This window comes from Ranitomeya imitator, chromosome 6, assembly GCF_032444005.1.
Source record: "Ranitomeya imitator isolate aRanImi1 chromosome 6, aRanImi1.pri, whole genome shotgun sequence".
NCBI classification, from domain to species: Eukaryota; Metazoa; Chordata; class Amphibia; order Anura; family Dendrobatidae; genus Ranitomeya; species Ranitomeya imitator.
This window is the reverse complement of record NC_091287.1, coordinates 44,563,624-44,578,195: the sequence shown is the minus strand read 5'-3', so window position 1 is coordinate 44,578,195 and position 14,572 is coordinate 44,563,624. Positions and strand designations below refer to the sequence as shown.

The 14,572-nt window shown below is 44.0% G+C and overlaps 1 protein-coding gene across 13 annotated transcripts in view; it reads right to left on the bottom strand.

The window, feature by feature from the left end:
- The window catches only part of KIAA1217 (KIAA1217 ortholog), a 514,478-nt gene that overhangs the window by 115,729 nt on the left and 384,177 nt on the right, over positions 1-14,572 (bottom strand). For 12 of the 13 annotated variants that reach the window (XM_069729573.1, XM_069729574.1, XM_069729562.1 and 9 more), the window contains one exon: positions 12,879-12,972. In XM_069729573.1, coding sequence (XP_069585674.1) covers positions 12,879-12,972 — 94 coding nt within the window. Of the gene's footprint in view, positions 1-12,878; positions 12,973-13,396; positions 13,650-14,572 lie in introns of those variants that run through there. The other variant, XM_069729571.1, reaches the window with a different exon arrangement.

Sequence of the window (14,572 nt, the reverse complement as noted above, 5' to 3'; positions counted from 1 at the left end):
CATAGACAAAGGAAACAAACATGTGTATAACAAAAACATGTGTAATCGCAATAATTTACTTTAGTTTCTGAAGCAATTTCAAGGGGGCCAATACTTCTGACCATGACTGTAGATAGAAAAATTGTTGTTTGATTTATGCATTTCGCATATATATTCCTCAATGTGGCTCTATAAGGATAACTTCACTTTAATGGGAATTTCTAGTAAAAAAAAAAAAAATTAATAATAATAACAATAGGGCTCATATAAGTCTATAAGGAGAATCAATATGTTTCACTGTACAGCTCCAGTTCCAAAACTTATCCGGTCCCCGGTGGCCACAGCAGAATTTCCAGTTCAGCCAATCATGGACAATAGCTGTGGCATAACTTGGCAAACGTTTGTCAAAAATGGCATTTCATCCTTGTCAAGAGGTGATCGGGAAGTAGATACCAGCGGAAACAAGATAAGGCTAGGGGCACACAAAGTTTTTTGGAGGAATTTTTGGAGCAGAAACGGAATGAAAAATCCGAAACCATCGCACCCAAAACGCATCAAAAACTTTTGCTCAGTTTCTGCTCCAAAAACTCAGCGAAAAGTCATGTTGGGAACCAAAGGGTAACGTTTCTCCTTGCGGAGAGTGACATGCCAAGGTGATGGATCCTAAGTCATGTGACAAGGCTCCTTAGGGGGTCGATATTGACTTTTAGGATTGCTACTTCCTATAGGAGCTAGAGTTCTAGTCCTCTTCCTCTAGTTGCATAGCCTTGTTGGAACAGGAGCTGCTCGGATAACAGCCTTTATTGATTCTTTTCCTAAATTTTTATTAAAAAAAAGTCAGAATCCTTTGAAATATATATTTTTATCTACTGAATAACTCCTTTAAAAGGAACCAGTGATGAGGTTTCTGCTGCCCGAACCACAAGCAGCATGAATCGGACTCTGGCCACATTATTGTTTTACTCGTTGGGTTTACAGATTTTAAAAAGCCGTCCGAGGACGGTGAGGACCTTAGGTAGAAGACGAGACCCCCGGTTCAGGCTCTTCACACTATGATTTCACAGAAACGCCGCAGCGAATAAAACATCCCAGGCGGCACTAACGCACCTGCTTCGGGCAGCATTAAACTCATGGCAGTTTCCCTTTAAAAACCTGAAATTACTTTTTTATTGTCTTACTGTTGGCAGAACTGAGTTGTGTTTATTGCTTTTATTTTTTGTTAGAAAGACGTTGGTGTAATCTACATGAACCGAGAAATGGAAAAATCAGAAGAGGACACAATGTGAGCGTATGATGGCGTACGGCCAGGAGAGGACAAGGGCGAGTTGATGGAGTCACCTTGGGAATACGGCAGAATTCTTGTAATATTATTACACATATCTTACATATATTATCAGGGCAGGCCGGGATGCAGGGAACGTCGTGTTTACAGTGGAAAAGTTTTATTTTTCTTTGCAGTAAAACTAAACTTGAAATATATTTGGATATTTTGTGCTTTGTCAGCTCTCCGGGAAAGTTCTACCCGCCGGAGATTACACAGTCGATCCCACATCCATGTACATTGCGAGCGATCAATATAGACTTGACGTAACTTTAGGTAAAAGTCCATCTCACACCTATAATCTTTTAACCCATTTAACTCATTAGTGCAGTTGGTAAATACGCTGGTGGGTTATGCGGCAGGTACGGTACCAACAAGACACATTATTACATTTCAAGGCTTGGACAGCAAATTGAAGTTTTGCTTTGGGTGAAGAAAAATTCTAATTGTGGAGAATGGAGAGAAGTGCTGTATGTGACGAAGGGGGCTGGCTGAGTGATTTATTTCAATAGCAAAGCCAGCCCCCTTCTCCATCATGGATGATGCAAAGATTTTTGATATGAGAAGCCAGTCCGACAACCTTCACACACGGCTCCGATGGCATGCCAACATAGGAAATGTTCTCGTGACAAGCTCAAGATTGAACTGGAGGTGCCAGACCCAACAACACTACCTACTGTAGAACTTGCAATTTTAATATCTTCTTCTTTAAAGTGGACATCCCCTTCAACTCATTAATAAACCAGTCTACAGAAAGCCACTAAGCATCCCACCGAGCGACAACCGCAGGCAGAATTTACTCAACGAGGGTCCACGAGCGGAATTTGCAGTTCTGTATGGGGAAAATGGAAGCTTTGACCGCTATAAACAAATACAGAATAAATAAAAAATAGAATAAAGAATAAATCCAATAAATGAATAGATTTTCCCAGAAGATTTCTCCCTGAATTCACTCTGATGGACGCGGTGATCTGACATGTTGGAACCGTCTCAAGAAAAGCTGAAAAAAGTGCGTAATGAAATTTAGTATTTCAAAGAGTTTCTGTTTGGTTCCCAAAGGTGTTTCATCTTCCACATGACAAGTGGCTCCAGCATCAGGCCTGCTGAGCGCGTGTAACATGCGGGGGCTTCTTGCAGGCATAAATCACCCCCCTATTCCTCAGTAACTCGGCAGAAGTGAGAAATAAATGTATTTAGGCTAGACATGTCCTGCACACCACGGCGCCGCTGACAAGTCGCGCTCTGTTCTCCTCCCATGGTTTTGCTATTGTTTTATAAAATAGCGTTTACTTGCAAACGCTCAAGTGGAAGAAATTTATTGTCCTAAATCCCATCCCAAAAGGGCAATCCCTAATGGGGTGGCTGGCCCTAGGTTACCAGACTGCAGTCACTCTGTGGGACTGCACATTTGTGAATCCTCACATCGTGCACGCTGCGCACTGTGAGGATTCTCCGCTGCCGACACCAGGACCTGTCAGTCATGTGATCACAAGTATGTGATATGCATATGAGTTGCCCCGGCAGGGCAGTGGGGTACTCGGTGGCTGTGACCCGATCCGTGGTCCTGGGACTCACTTTAAAAGGGGAACGGTCTTTAAAGGTGCTTTTGTATAAAACTTGTCGTGACGCCACCTGTGGTGTTCGGTCAGTGGGGACCGATGCTGCTTTAAAGGGGTCCTCTGGGGGATGTTGTTGCGGCAGTGATGGTGACGCTTCCCACAGGTGAAGCGGGGTCCCCAGGGCTCCCAAGGTGTGTGGCGATGGCTGAGTGGTTAAGCTCTTTGACTGCGGAGTGGGAAACATGGGTTCTATTCCCAGTGAAAGTAAATTTCTTACTGGATGGACAAATGTCTTTTTTCGGCCTCTGGGCCGCCAACAGTGCAGGTTTTCAGGATTTCCTTAGTATTGCACAGGGGTTGGAATCATCACCTGTGCAGATGATCACATTACCACCGATGCAATACTAAAGAAATCCTGAAAACCTGCACTGTTGGCGGCCCTCGAGGCCTGGAGTTGGGGACCCCTGTACTATATCATACAATTATTAGGTTCTGTAGAAGGACGTAGATCTGGGGATTTATTATGATGGACTATAGGCTGAACTGGATGAACAAATGTCTTTTTTCGGCTTCACTAACTATGTTACTATGTTACTATGATGAATGAGGTAAGGACACAACGTTGCCGTCTTATCCTGGTTTACTGAAGATGTAGCAGGCCTCAGTCCAGGGTACCGGCAACAGGTACATAAGGAGTCCAGGCAGCCCGGAAACAAGTGAAATCCATTTGGCAAGTCAGGTTGGGAGCTTTCCACTTTGCGCTCACTATACGTTCCTTGCTGCCTGAGGTATCCTAACAAGGTCCTGGTCCTCTTTCTGTCCTAAGACAGTGCCTGTATGATAGGCAGCTTGAGCCATTCCTTCTGGGGTCTCAGAACGGTGACTCCAGGCTCCAGAATGCTGCTGTACCACAGGCTTAATGAGGACAGTATATGTATAGTTCTATGCCCTCCGATTCTGCTGTGGGGCTTGCAGCTCCCCACAGCCTCGGGCTCCCGGTACCTGAGCCTCGAGCTCCCGATACCCGATCCCCGCGCTCCGGCTCCTCAGATGCCCAATAACAGCCTCCTTGAGCCCTAAATCTATCCTCTGCTCCTTTTCCTTCGCTGTCTGCTCCAACCTAAACTAGCTCCTCCTCCAGACCAGGATCTTTATTCAGGGAAGCTGCCCTGAAACCGGGTTTAGTGCTCCTCCTCCTGGCCTGGATTCAGAAGGTGTTGTGTGTGGTTTACCTGCCAAAGGAATTCCTCTTGTTTCCCGGCATAGCACTACCTTCCCCAAGAGGAAGGCAGCACTACTGTGGTACCCGAACTCCTGGGGTGCCACACATACTTCAGGCCACATGCAGACTAGACAGTGTTCAGCCTCGTTCAATAGACTTTCATCTAGTCCCCATTTAGTCGGCACGTGACCACATTACATTCTTATGGTCAAGAACCTGCTGCCAGCACTGGAGAATCCTCACAATCCACAGTGTGCGCGCTGTGAGGATTCACAAGTCTGCAGTCACATAGAGTGACTGTAGGACTGTAGACTTGTAGTCTGAGGCAGGACAAACTCTTTAACAGCATATATAATAAGTGATAAAACGTTTCATACTGCGACCTATTACTTTTTAATATGGTGGCTCAGTGGATAGCACTGTTGCTTTGCACCTCTTAAGTCCAAGGTTGAAATCTCACCAAGGACAAGAACTGCAAGGAGTTTGTATATTCTCCAGTTGTTCTCGTGGGTTTCCTCCGGGTTCTCCGGTTTCCTCCCACATTCCAAAGACATATTGATAGGGAATCTAGATTGTGAGCCCCAATGGGGGCAGTCATGATGATGTCTGTGGAATTAATGGTGCTATACAAGAGTAAAATAATAATAATATTAGTCTACAAAGGAAAAGATATTCAGATTGAGATAGGTTAAAGCTCAGCTCGTCACACTGGGCATCAACATAAGAGATCGTTAATCAACAACTTTACAAATTAGTTTCTTATGGTGCAAAAAGTGAATAAAATAATTGCCCCTGATTTTGCTCTAGCCTTCAACACCCCCGAGCAGTAGTTATCTGACAGGTACCATTGGCCGCTATTCTTTATAGTAGCTCATGGTGCTACCTTTTTTTTAACTACTCAGCCAACAGACAGACTTCTTTTCTCCTTATGTCCAAAAATATCCAAAAATTCCAGGACAGTCTGTAAAAATAGGATACTTTTTTGCCCTGTCTGTAAAAAAAATGCAAGCGTCCATGATTATTTTGAAGTTCAAGAAACTTCTGATTATTTTGACTGTAATTCTCATCACTTTCCAGTTTGGAATGAAAGCGGCCGAGGTCTCGTATCAGAATTATGGGCTGTAGACATGGATCGCTTAGGACCATACTGATATGATAGCAACCCTGCCTTAGTGTAGTCATCACTAAAAAGTATTTTTTAATGAAAATATTATAATTTTTGGGACAACGTTTTACCGTTCTCAAGTCCGGTGCTTTACTCCTTTTGTTGGTGATGGATTTATCTTTTTGGTGCATTGATAGATTAATAAAAAATAAGCACATTGTAACACGGGACCCTAAAAAGCGTTTAGGAAAATTAGGACTGAGGGAGGTGTCCGATGTATAGTGACACCATGGGGTTAAAAGGTGTGAAATTGACATACATCATAAATAGAAGGAGAACAATATATGTTTACATAGGACTGCTGCTATAGCATATGAAGTTATAAAGGGTAGGAGGAGCGACAGAGTATTTTTAGAAAATAGAGCCAACCCTGGTAGATCCAGCCCACAAAACGTGGAGCGAACCGCGTGTTATAAGGCGTCCATGGTCCATGTACTGACCTCACTTCTTGCGTGTACAACAGCATAGGAAACCCATGAATCAGCTGATAACAGCAGCGGTGGCAGCGCAGTGTTTATCTAGAAACAGGGAGGGGCGCAGTGACGTAACAGGTGCAACAACCTGAACTTGCTTTAAAAGGGACACACTGCAAACACCCTACAGCAAAATCCAAGCACCTGCATCAAGTCGAGCATGAGAACGAGATCTATTTTAGCAAAAAATCTAGGACATAAATTAGAAGGAATTTTCACCTACATTTATTTTTAGAAAAATATAATTAAAGGGTAATTAAAATGTAAACCATGCCTGATATGCCGTGGCTCCTTTTTGGTAATTTTCATAAGTGTGGGGGTCTGGGTAATAAGACACCCACCGATCATTCAAGCTAGCAAAGTTGTTTTACGGTTCCATATCAAAGGGTCGGCATTGGGCCTCCCTCATGAGCCCCCAGCTTGTCATGATCACAATCCGCTAGGTTACCATTTTGTGGGGGATCAATAGTGGTAACAGAGGGTCTTCTGTCTAACCACTTAGATGCTGTTGGTCACTATTCATCACAGCATCCAAAAGGTTGAACTGCTATGATCTGAGCCAGCCACTGGCGTTTGTCTGCTGTGTAATACAGCCGGTACCTGCCAGGTGTGCAGTGGGCACAGCATGTGAGCCCACTGCATGCAATTCCTGCCATTTTTGTTATACACTGCTCAAAAAAATAAAGGGAACACCAAAATCCCACATCCTACATATCTCTGAATGAAATATTCCAGTTGCAAATTTTTATTCATTGCAGAGTGGAATGTGTTCATAACAATAAAACATAACAATTGTATTATCAATGTAAATCAAAATGAATATCCCATGGAGGTCTGGAGTTGGAATGATGCTCAAAATCAAGGTGGAAATCAAATTACAGGCTGATCCAACTTCAGTGGAAATGCCTCACGACAAGGAAAAGATACTCAGTATTGTGTGTGGCCTCCACGTGCCTGTATGACCTCCCTACAATACCTCGGCATTCTCCTGATGAGGCAGCGGATGGTCTCCTGAGGGATCTCCTCCCAGACCTGGACTAAAGCATCTGCCAACTCCTGGATAGTCAGTGGTGCAACGTGACGTTGGTGGATGGTGCGAGACATGATGTCCCAGATGTGCTCAATCGGATTCAGGTTTGGGGAACGGGCGGGCCAGTCCATAGCTTCAATGTCTTAATCTTGCAGGAACTGCTGACACACTCCAGCCACATGAGGTCTGGCATTGTCCTACATTAGGAGGAACCCAGGACCAACCGCACCAGCATATGGTCTCACAAGGGGTCTGAGGATCTCATCTCGGTACCCAATGGCAGTCAGGCTACCTCTGGCGAGCACATGGAGCGCTGCGTGGCCCTCCAAAGAAATGCCATCCCACACCGTTACTGACCCACTGCCAAACTGGTCATGCTGAAGGATGTTGCAGGCAGCAGATCGCTCTCTACGGCATCTCCAGACTATCACGTCTGTCACATGTGCTCAGTGTGAACCTGCTTTCAACTGCGAATAGCACAGGGCACCAGTGGCGAATGCCAAGCATCCTGCATGGTGTCGGTTGAGACCACAACCCCCATCTGTGGACGTCGGGCACTCAGACCATCCTCATGGAGTCGATTTCTAACTGTTTGTACAGACACATGCACATTTGTGGCCTGCTGGAGGTCATTTTGCAGGGCTCTGGCAGTGCTCCTCCTTTTCCTCCTTGCACAAAGGCAGAGGTAGTGGTCCTGCTGCTGGGTTGTTGCCCTCCTACAGCCCCCTCCACGTCTCTTGGTGTACTGGCCTGTCTCCTGGTAGCACCTCCAGCCTCTGGACACTACGCTGACAGATACAGCAAACATTCTTGCCACAACTCGCATTGATGTGCCATCCTGGATGAGCTGCACTACCTGAGCCACTTGTGTGGATTGTAGAGTTCGTCTCATGCTACCACGAGTGTGAAAGCACAACCAACATTCAAAAGTGACCAAGCCATCAGCCAGAAAGCATTGTACTGAGATATCGTCTGTGGTCCCCACCTGCAGAACCACTCCTTTATTGAAGGTGTCTTGATAATTGCCAATAATTTCCATCTGTTGTCTATTCCATTTGCACAACAGCATGTAAAATTGATTGTCATTCAGTGTTGCTTCCTATGTGGACATTTTGATTTCACAGAAGTTTGATTTACTTGGAGTTAGATTCTGTTGTTTAAGTGTTCCCTTTATTTGTTTGAGCAGTGTACATATAGGGCAGGCATCAGGAGAAGTTGCCACCATTAGGGAAGACGGTGGCGTCCAGCACTGGACCTACGCACCTCATGGATTTTATTGTGTCCGCTTGGTCTGCCGCCATTGGTAGTACGCCACTCTCAAAATGATCAAGGATATACAGAGCAATACTTAGTGTCGGGAGGTCTCAAGACCCAGACCACTTATAATCAATCCAGGGACAATAAAATAGAAAAAAAATGTAAAGTTCAGTTAATCTGCAACTTTAAAGTGGCCATACATATTTGACAGTCGGTAGGCCAATATCTAAACCTCCCGACCACCATATATGTTCTCAAGGGCGAGAGGACAGCGAGCTGGTGCCAGACACCTCTGGAGGCGGCTTCTCTCCCATATGAACAAAGGATCTGCCTTCAAAATTCAACACTTTGTCCACATCAGATGGTCAGCTGATCCTGTCGAAATCGGCAGCTTGGCCACCGTGAGTCTAATGTGCATGGCCAACTCTACAATGGGGCTGTCAGCAATACCAAACCAGACACGGGCGAGTATCGTTCAATCATCCTGACACGGGCGAGTATCGTCCAATCATCCTGACATGGGGGAGTATCGTCTAATCATCCTGACACGGGCGAGTATCGTCCAATCATCCTGACACGGGGGAGTATCGTCCAATCATCCTGACATGGGCGAGTATCGTTCAATCATTCTGACACGGGCGAGTATCGTCCAATCATCCTGACATGGGCGAGTATCGTTCAATCATTCTGACATAGGCGAGTATCGTCCAATCATCCTGACACGGGGGAGTATCGTCCAATCATCCTGACACGGGCGAGTATCGTACAATCATCCTGACACGGGCGAGTATCGTATAATCATCCTGACACGGGCGAGTATCGTCTAATCATCCTGACACGGGGGAGTATCGTTCAATCATTCTGACACAGGCGAGTATCGTCCAATCATCCTGACACGGGGGAGTATCGTCCAATCATCCTGACACGGGCGAGTATCGTACAGTCATCCTGACACGGGCGAGTATCGTCTAATCATCCTGACATGAGCGAGTATCGTTCAATCATTCTGACATGGGCGAGTATCGTCCAATCATCCTGGCACGGGGGAGTATCGTCCAATCATCCTGACACGGGGGAGTATCGTCCAATCATCCTGACACGGGCGAGTATCGTACAGTCATCCTGACACGGGCGAGTATCGTCTAATCATCCTGACATGGGCGAGTATCGTTCAATCATTCTGACATGGGCGAGTATCGTCCAATCATCCTGACACGGGGGAGTATCGTCCAATCATCCTGACACGGGCGAGTATCGTACAATCATCCTGACACGGGCGAGTATCGTATAATCATCCTGACACGGGCGAGTATCGTCTAATCATCCTGACACGGGCGAGTATCGTTCAATCATTCTGACACGGGCGAGTATCGTCCAATCATCCTGACACGGGGGAGTATCGTCCAATCATCCTGACACGGGCGAGTATCGTACAGTCATCCTGACACGGGCGAGTATCGTCTAATCATCCTGACACGGGCGAGTATCGTCTAATCATCCTGACACGGGGGAGTATCGTCCAATCATCCTGACACGGGGTATCGTCTAATCATCCTGACACGGGCGAGTATCGTCTAATTATCCTGACACGGGCGAGTATCGTCTAATTATCCTGACACGGGGGAGTATCGTTCAATCATCCTGACACGGGGGAGTATCGTCCAATCATCCTGACATGGGCGAGTATCGTCTAATCATCCTGACACGGGCGAGTATCATCTAATTATCCTGACACGGGCGAGTATCGTCCAATCATCCTGACACACGGGAGTATCGTCCAATCATCCTGACATGGGGGAGTATCGTCCAATCATCCTGACATGGGGGAGTATCGTTCAATCATCCTGACATGGGCGAGTATCGTCCAATCATCCTGACACGGGCGAGTATCGTTCAATCATCCTGACACGGGCGAGTATCGTCCAATCATCCCGACACAGGCGAGTATCGTCTAATCATCCTGACCGTGACTTGCAAGGTTTTATACATGGCGCCGACACCTTTAAGACCATTAATGATTAACCACCTCCTTATGTAACGTGTAATCTATATTACAAGATAGATTTTTGTCCTCGCTGAAGCAGAATTACAGATTTTTCTGCATCATCATAATGCGCCGATTTTGACGACACCGGGCGACCATGATGTTTATAGAGGTCTCCTGACTTTTCCCTGACAGGTTATGGTCAGCTTTAGACATGTTATGTGTTTTGTCTTTCAATGGGGCGTTAACTTACTGAAAATGGGGTATGACCTAAATGTGACACTATGCATTAAGAAATGCACAAAAACTTTTACACAAATTTCAGGCACAAACTAAGCTAAAGTTCATAAAAATAGCATGAAATGTTGATAAATTAGACAGTGTTAATAAATCTGTCACTATGTATAAAAGGAATAGGGAGCGAAACGTGCGCTTCTGACCGCGTGCTATCACAGTCCTGTGAAATGAGAACAGAGTGGGAAAGGGGGCTAGCGGTCTGCTTATGTCAATGGTGAAGCCAGCCCCCTTCTGTGTCTGTGTCACAGATTCCAGCTTATGGCACAAGGACAACTGAAGATGCACCAGTTTACTACTTCAGAGGGCCTTAGTTTAAAGGGGTTGTCCAGCATTAGACAACAAGCCTGCAGTCACTAAGTAACTGCAGACTTGTGAATCTTCACGTCGCAAGCACTGCTCACTGTGTGGATTCTCCGGTGCCGGCATTGGGAGAAATGGGCATGTGATTTGCATACACTCAGTCACATGCCGACTAGACGGATGCCAGATACAGTCTAGTCGGAATGTGGCCGGTAATATGCAATCCGGATACTTGTGGTCACATGGCCGCCCGCTCTCAGCACAGGAGATTCCTCTCAGCTTGCAGTATGCACAATGTGAGGATTCAAAAGTCTGCAGTCACACAGAGTGACGGCAGTCTCATAGCCTATGGCCGGACAACCCCTTTAAGATTGGATAATAAAACACCAGTGTTTATGAATTCCCACATATATAACATTTATATGTTCCTATGGGTGTATAACCCTCATTGTTCTCCCAGGCTTTCTTGTATGTCTTAAAATACTAAATTCTAAGTGCCTTCTATATGAAATGGTCACAGACTAGTGCGTATGTTTGTCCATAAAAAAAATATAACCCAACGCAAGATTAATAAAAAATTCTCCATTTATAGGGAATCGATCTGACCTCTATAGTATTAATTCCAGAGTGATCCAACAGTGTCCGTTTTTAGGAAATGATCTTTCTCTATTTAATCCCTCGAGTCACCCCTTACATCGTAATAGAATATAATAAAATGTATATGCCAGGACACAAAGCAAAGTATTATAAAAAAAAGGTGAAATAATCAGTGCGGGGGAAAGTCCTCATATAGGCAACTAATCACGTAACTAAAAATATCAAGACCTTGATGTCACCGCAATAAACTACTAATCCTACAGAACCGCATGTGATTCCAGCACTTAATATCCCAATATCTGCGTTATTGTGGACTGGTCCTCATCCAGCTCCAGTCTGCTGCTTTCCATTAGTTGTCAATATAACACTACATCGTATGGGGCCGCCAACCCTCGTCTAGAACAGTGGTGCCGGGCATTGCAACGTATAGCAAGAAAGCGCCATCAGAAAATATCTTAAAGGGCCACTACACCTATAGTTAAATGTAAACTCTATTTCACTGTTACCAGCCATTCAGGCAGATTTTAAAAGGGAAGTTATCAGACAAAATAACCTATTGTTAAAATCATTTTTTTATGTCATATGTATTTATTTTTTTTAAATTGACAATTTGTTTTTTCTTTATATCACCATCTTTATTTAAAAGAAAAAAATTAGAAATCTTGCCATTTTCACACTAGGATTATTTTATACTCATATTTCCTATTCTTTTAGAAAGAGTTTTCAGCAGACTCCTTATCATCAGAGGCAGGACAGGTAATGCCTCTATACACATGATAACACAGGATCCACCAATCACAATAGGCGATGTCATAGCTAGCTGACTCTGCTCCACTCTCCAATCACAATGACATTTGCACATGCTCATTAGATACTTCAATACAAAAGATAGGGTCTGGGATTGACCGTCGCTGCTAATGTACATGTGTTGTTTTCAGAAAAAAGGGAAGTTAAGACTCTAAAAAGGACCCAGTGGCCAGTGTGAAAGTATTTTTATTACACATATATATATATATATATATATATATACACATATATCATGCAACTTTCAAACTTTCACACCGGCCACTGGGTCTTGTTTAGACTCTAACTTCCCCTCTATAAAGTATATATATGGCTTGAGAAAGGCGGAGAAATCTGCCAAAACGTTGCTGCTAACGGATCAGTAAAGCCATGGTTTTTCATTTTGATTTTTGGAGTGCTGCCTGTTTTTTTTTCTGATTTTCTACTTTGGAGGTTTGGACATCACCTTTAAAGGTTTTATTACACCCGGGTTTTTTTTTTTTGGTAGTGCTGCCAAATGTTCTTTAACTAATTTATATCTATCTATGTATATATATATATATATATATATATATATATACATATATACACACACATTTAAACAATAGATAATATTCTGATTACAGATTCCCATAAATGGAATTATGGACAGGAAAATCAAAAGTCGGCAGTCCTCCCCAATGATGTACGCAGTCCTCCCCCATGATATACTGTAGGTGGTGTCTTTATAACTATACATAGGCATATAGGACACATTTCCATGTATATCTATGAGTATTACTGACTTCTATACATATAGTTACGTAGTTAATACGGTTGTAAAATGACAATTATCCATCAAGTTTAATCGCCGGTGGAACGTGACGGACTCTTATATGAAGAAGGATACTGAAGAATAAGGAGGCACTTACCCTTACGTCTCCATTGACCGTCCTGGGAGTGTGGTTGAACGCGTGAGCTGGGTCTTTATTGTAAACCTTCAGGAAGGATCTGTCTTGAATATTCCTGGAAACACAAACATGAATATCTGTTGCAGATGAAAAGGCTTTGGACGTGTCCCCTTTCACATTTCACCTCTTCGTCTTCCAGCTATATGTATTTGCAGGAGAACACGGACAAGGCGAGAAGGACAGTTCTCTAAACTTTGCAGCCCTTTGACTCCAGGAGAACTTGTGTTCTACCAGAATAGCTCCACACCCTGTGAAATCAGATGGTGTCGGGCTCAGCAGACTGAAACCTGAATAAGAGCAAACTCCGGAAGAGAAATATTAGCAGAAGCATTTAACCATAAACTCAACCCTGGTTTGGTTAATATTTAAATGTCTCATTGAAAGCAAACACAAGAGACACATAGGAATGACCTGAGCCACGCACAAGCCGGGCTTTGTTCAGCACCAGGCAGTACTAATATACATTAGACCCAACTTACAGCCAGGCAGCTCTGCAATCTCTATCTCCTTCTTGCATTTCAGCGTCCAGACATCCTGCAGTCACCCGACTGCACAACTTCAACCGCCGGAAAAACAATCGGATGGATTTTCCAGCGTAAAAAATTTAACCGGTTCCAAAAAAAAGCCACAAAAGAATAAAGAAAAAGTCTGTCTATAGCTTTTCTTCAAACGCCTTCAGGAAAGACATTCCTTCTTAGATTGGAACCAGTGAATTAGGACGCTTTCTAAATGAGGGCTGAATTCCATTGCTCCAGGTGCAGAGACGGGGTTTGGTGGGTTGTGCTTAACCAGGGAGATTATGTTCAAGGGAAGGAAAAAGAAAAAAAAATGAAGAATGTTTTGGGCTGGTCTTACTTTAGTGCTTTTAAAAGGATAGTTTCCAGATTAAGCACAGAATGAGATACTGTCCCTCCCGGTGATATCAGCGACCAGATACATAGTCAATTCCATCCGCTATACTAGATTTAGCTTCTATAATGAGATAGAGTGGGAGACGCAAGAGAGAAGGAAACTTCCTTTGGGCTAAGTCCACACAACTGTATTAAAAAAATAATCTAATTTTCATCTAAATAGAAAATAAACAACAACACGATTTCTCATCTGTATTGTCATCCAGAGTGTGAGATTGAGGTGCCAAGGGTCCACCAGTAACCACCTCCAGGGCCCCACTATATGCAAATGTGAGATTATCACAGACTTCTATAACAATGAACTGCGTAGATTGGTAAATGAATAAGATGTCGCCTTTATCGGTACACAGTGATTCATGTATATTGTGCCAAGTACTGCTCATACAAGAGGGTGGTGGCCCACCCGAGGATTCTCCTACTCTCCTGTCGGCCAGTCCAAGGTTGCTCATCTATGCAGCATTCCTTTTTATATTAAGCCTTACAAGAACAAATACAGTTTCCTATATTACTCATTTCAATTATCGAATTATATACGGTTGATCTATCCAACTTTTAATGCGCACCCATAGACTTGAATAGGTGAGTCTCATCTGAAAGACGGAGACTAGTATATGCTCCGGTCATCTGAGCAGCCCTAAAGAATAACATTAATGAAATTGTTGTCCGTGCAAAATCATTTCTTTCCATGGACAGATCCCGGACCAAAAATATAGTCGTATGAACGTAGCCTAAGATGTCAGCACA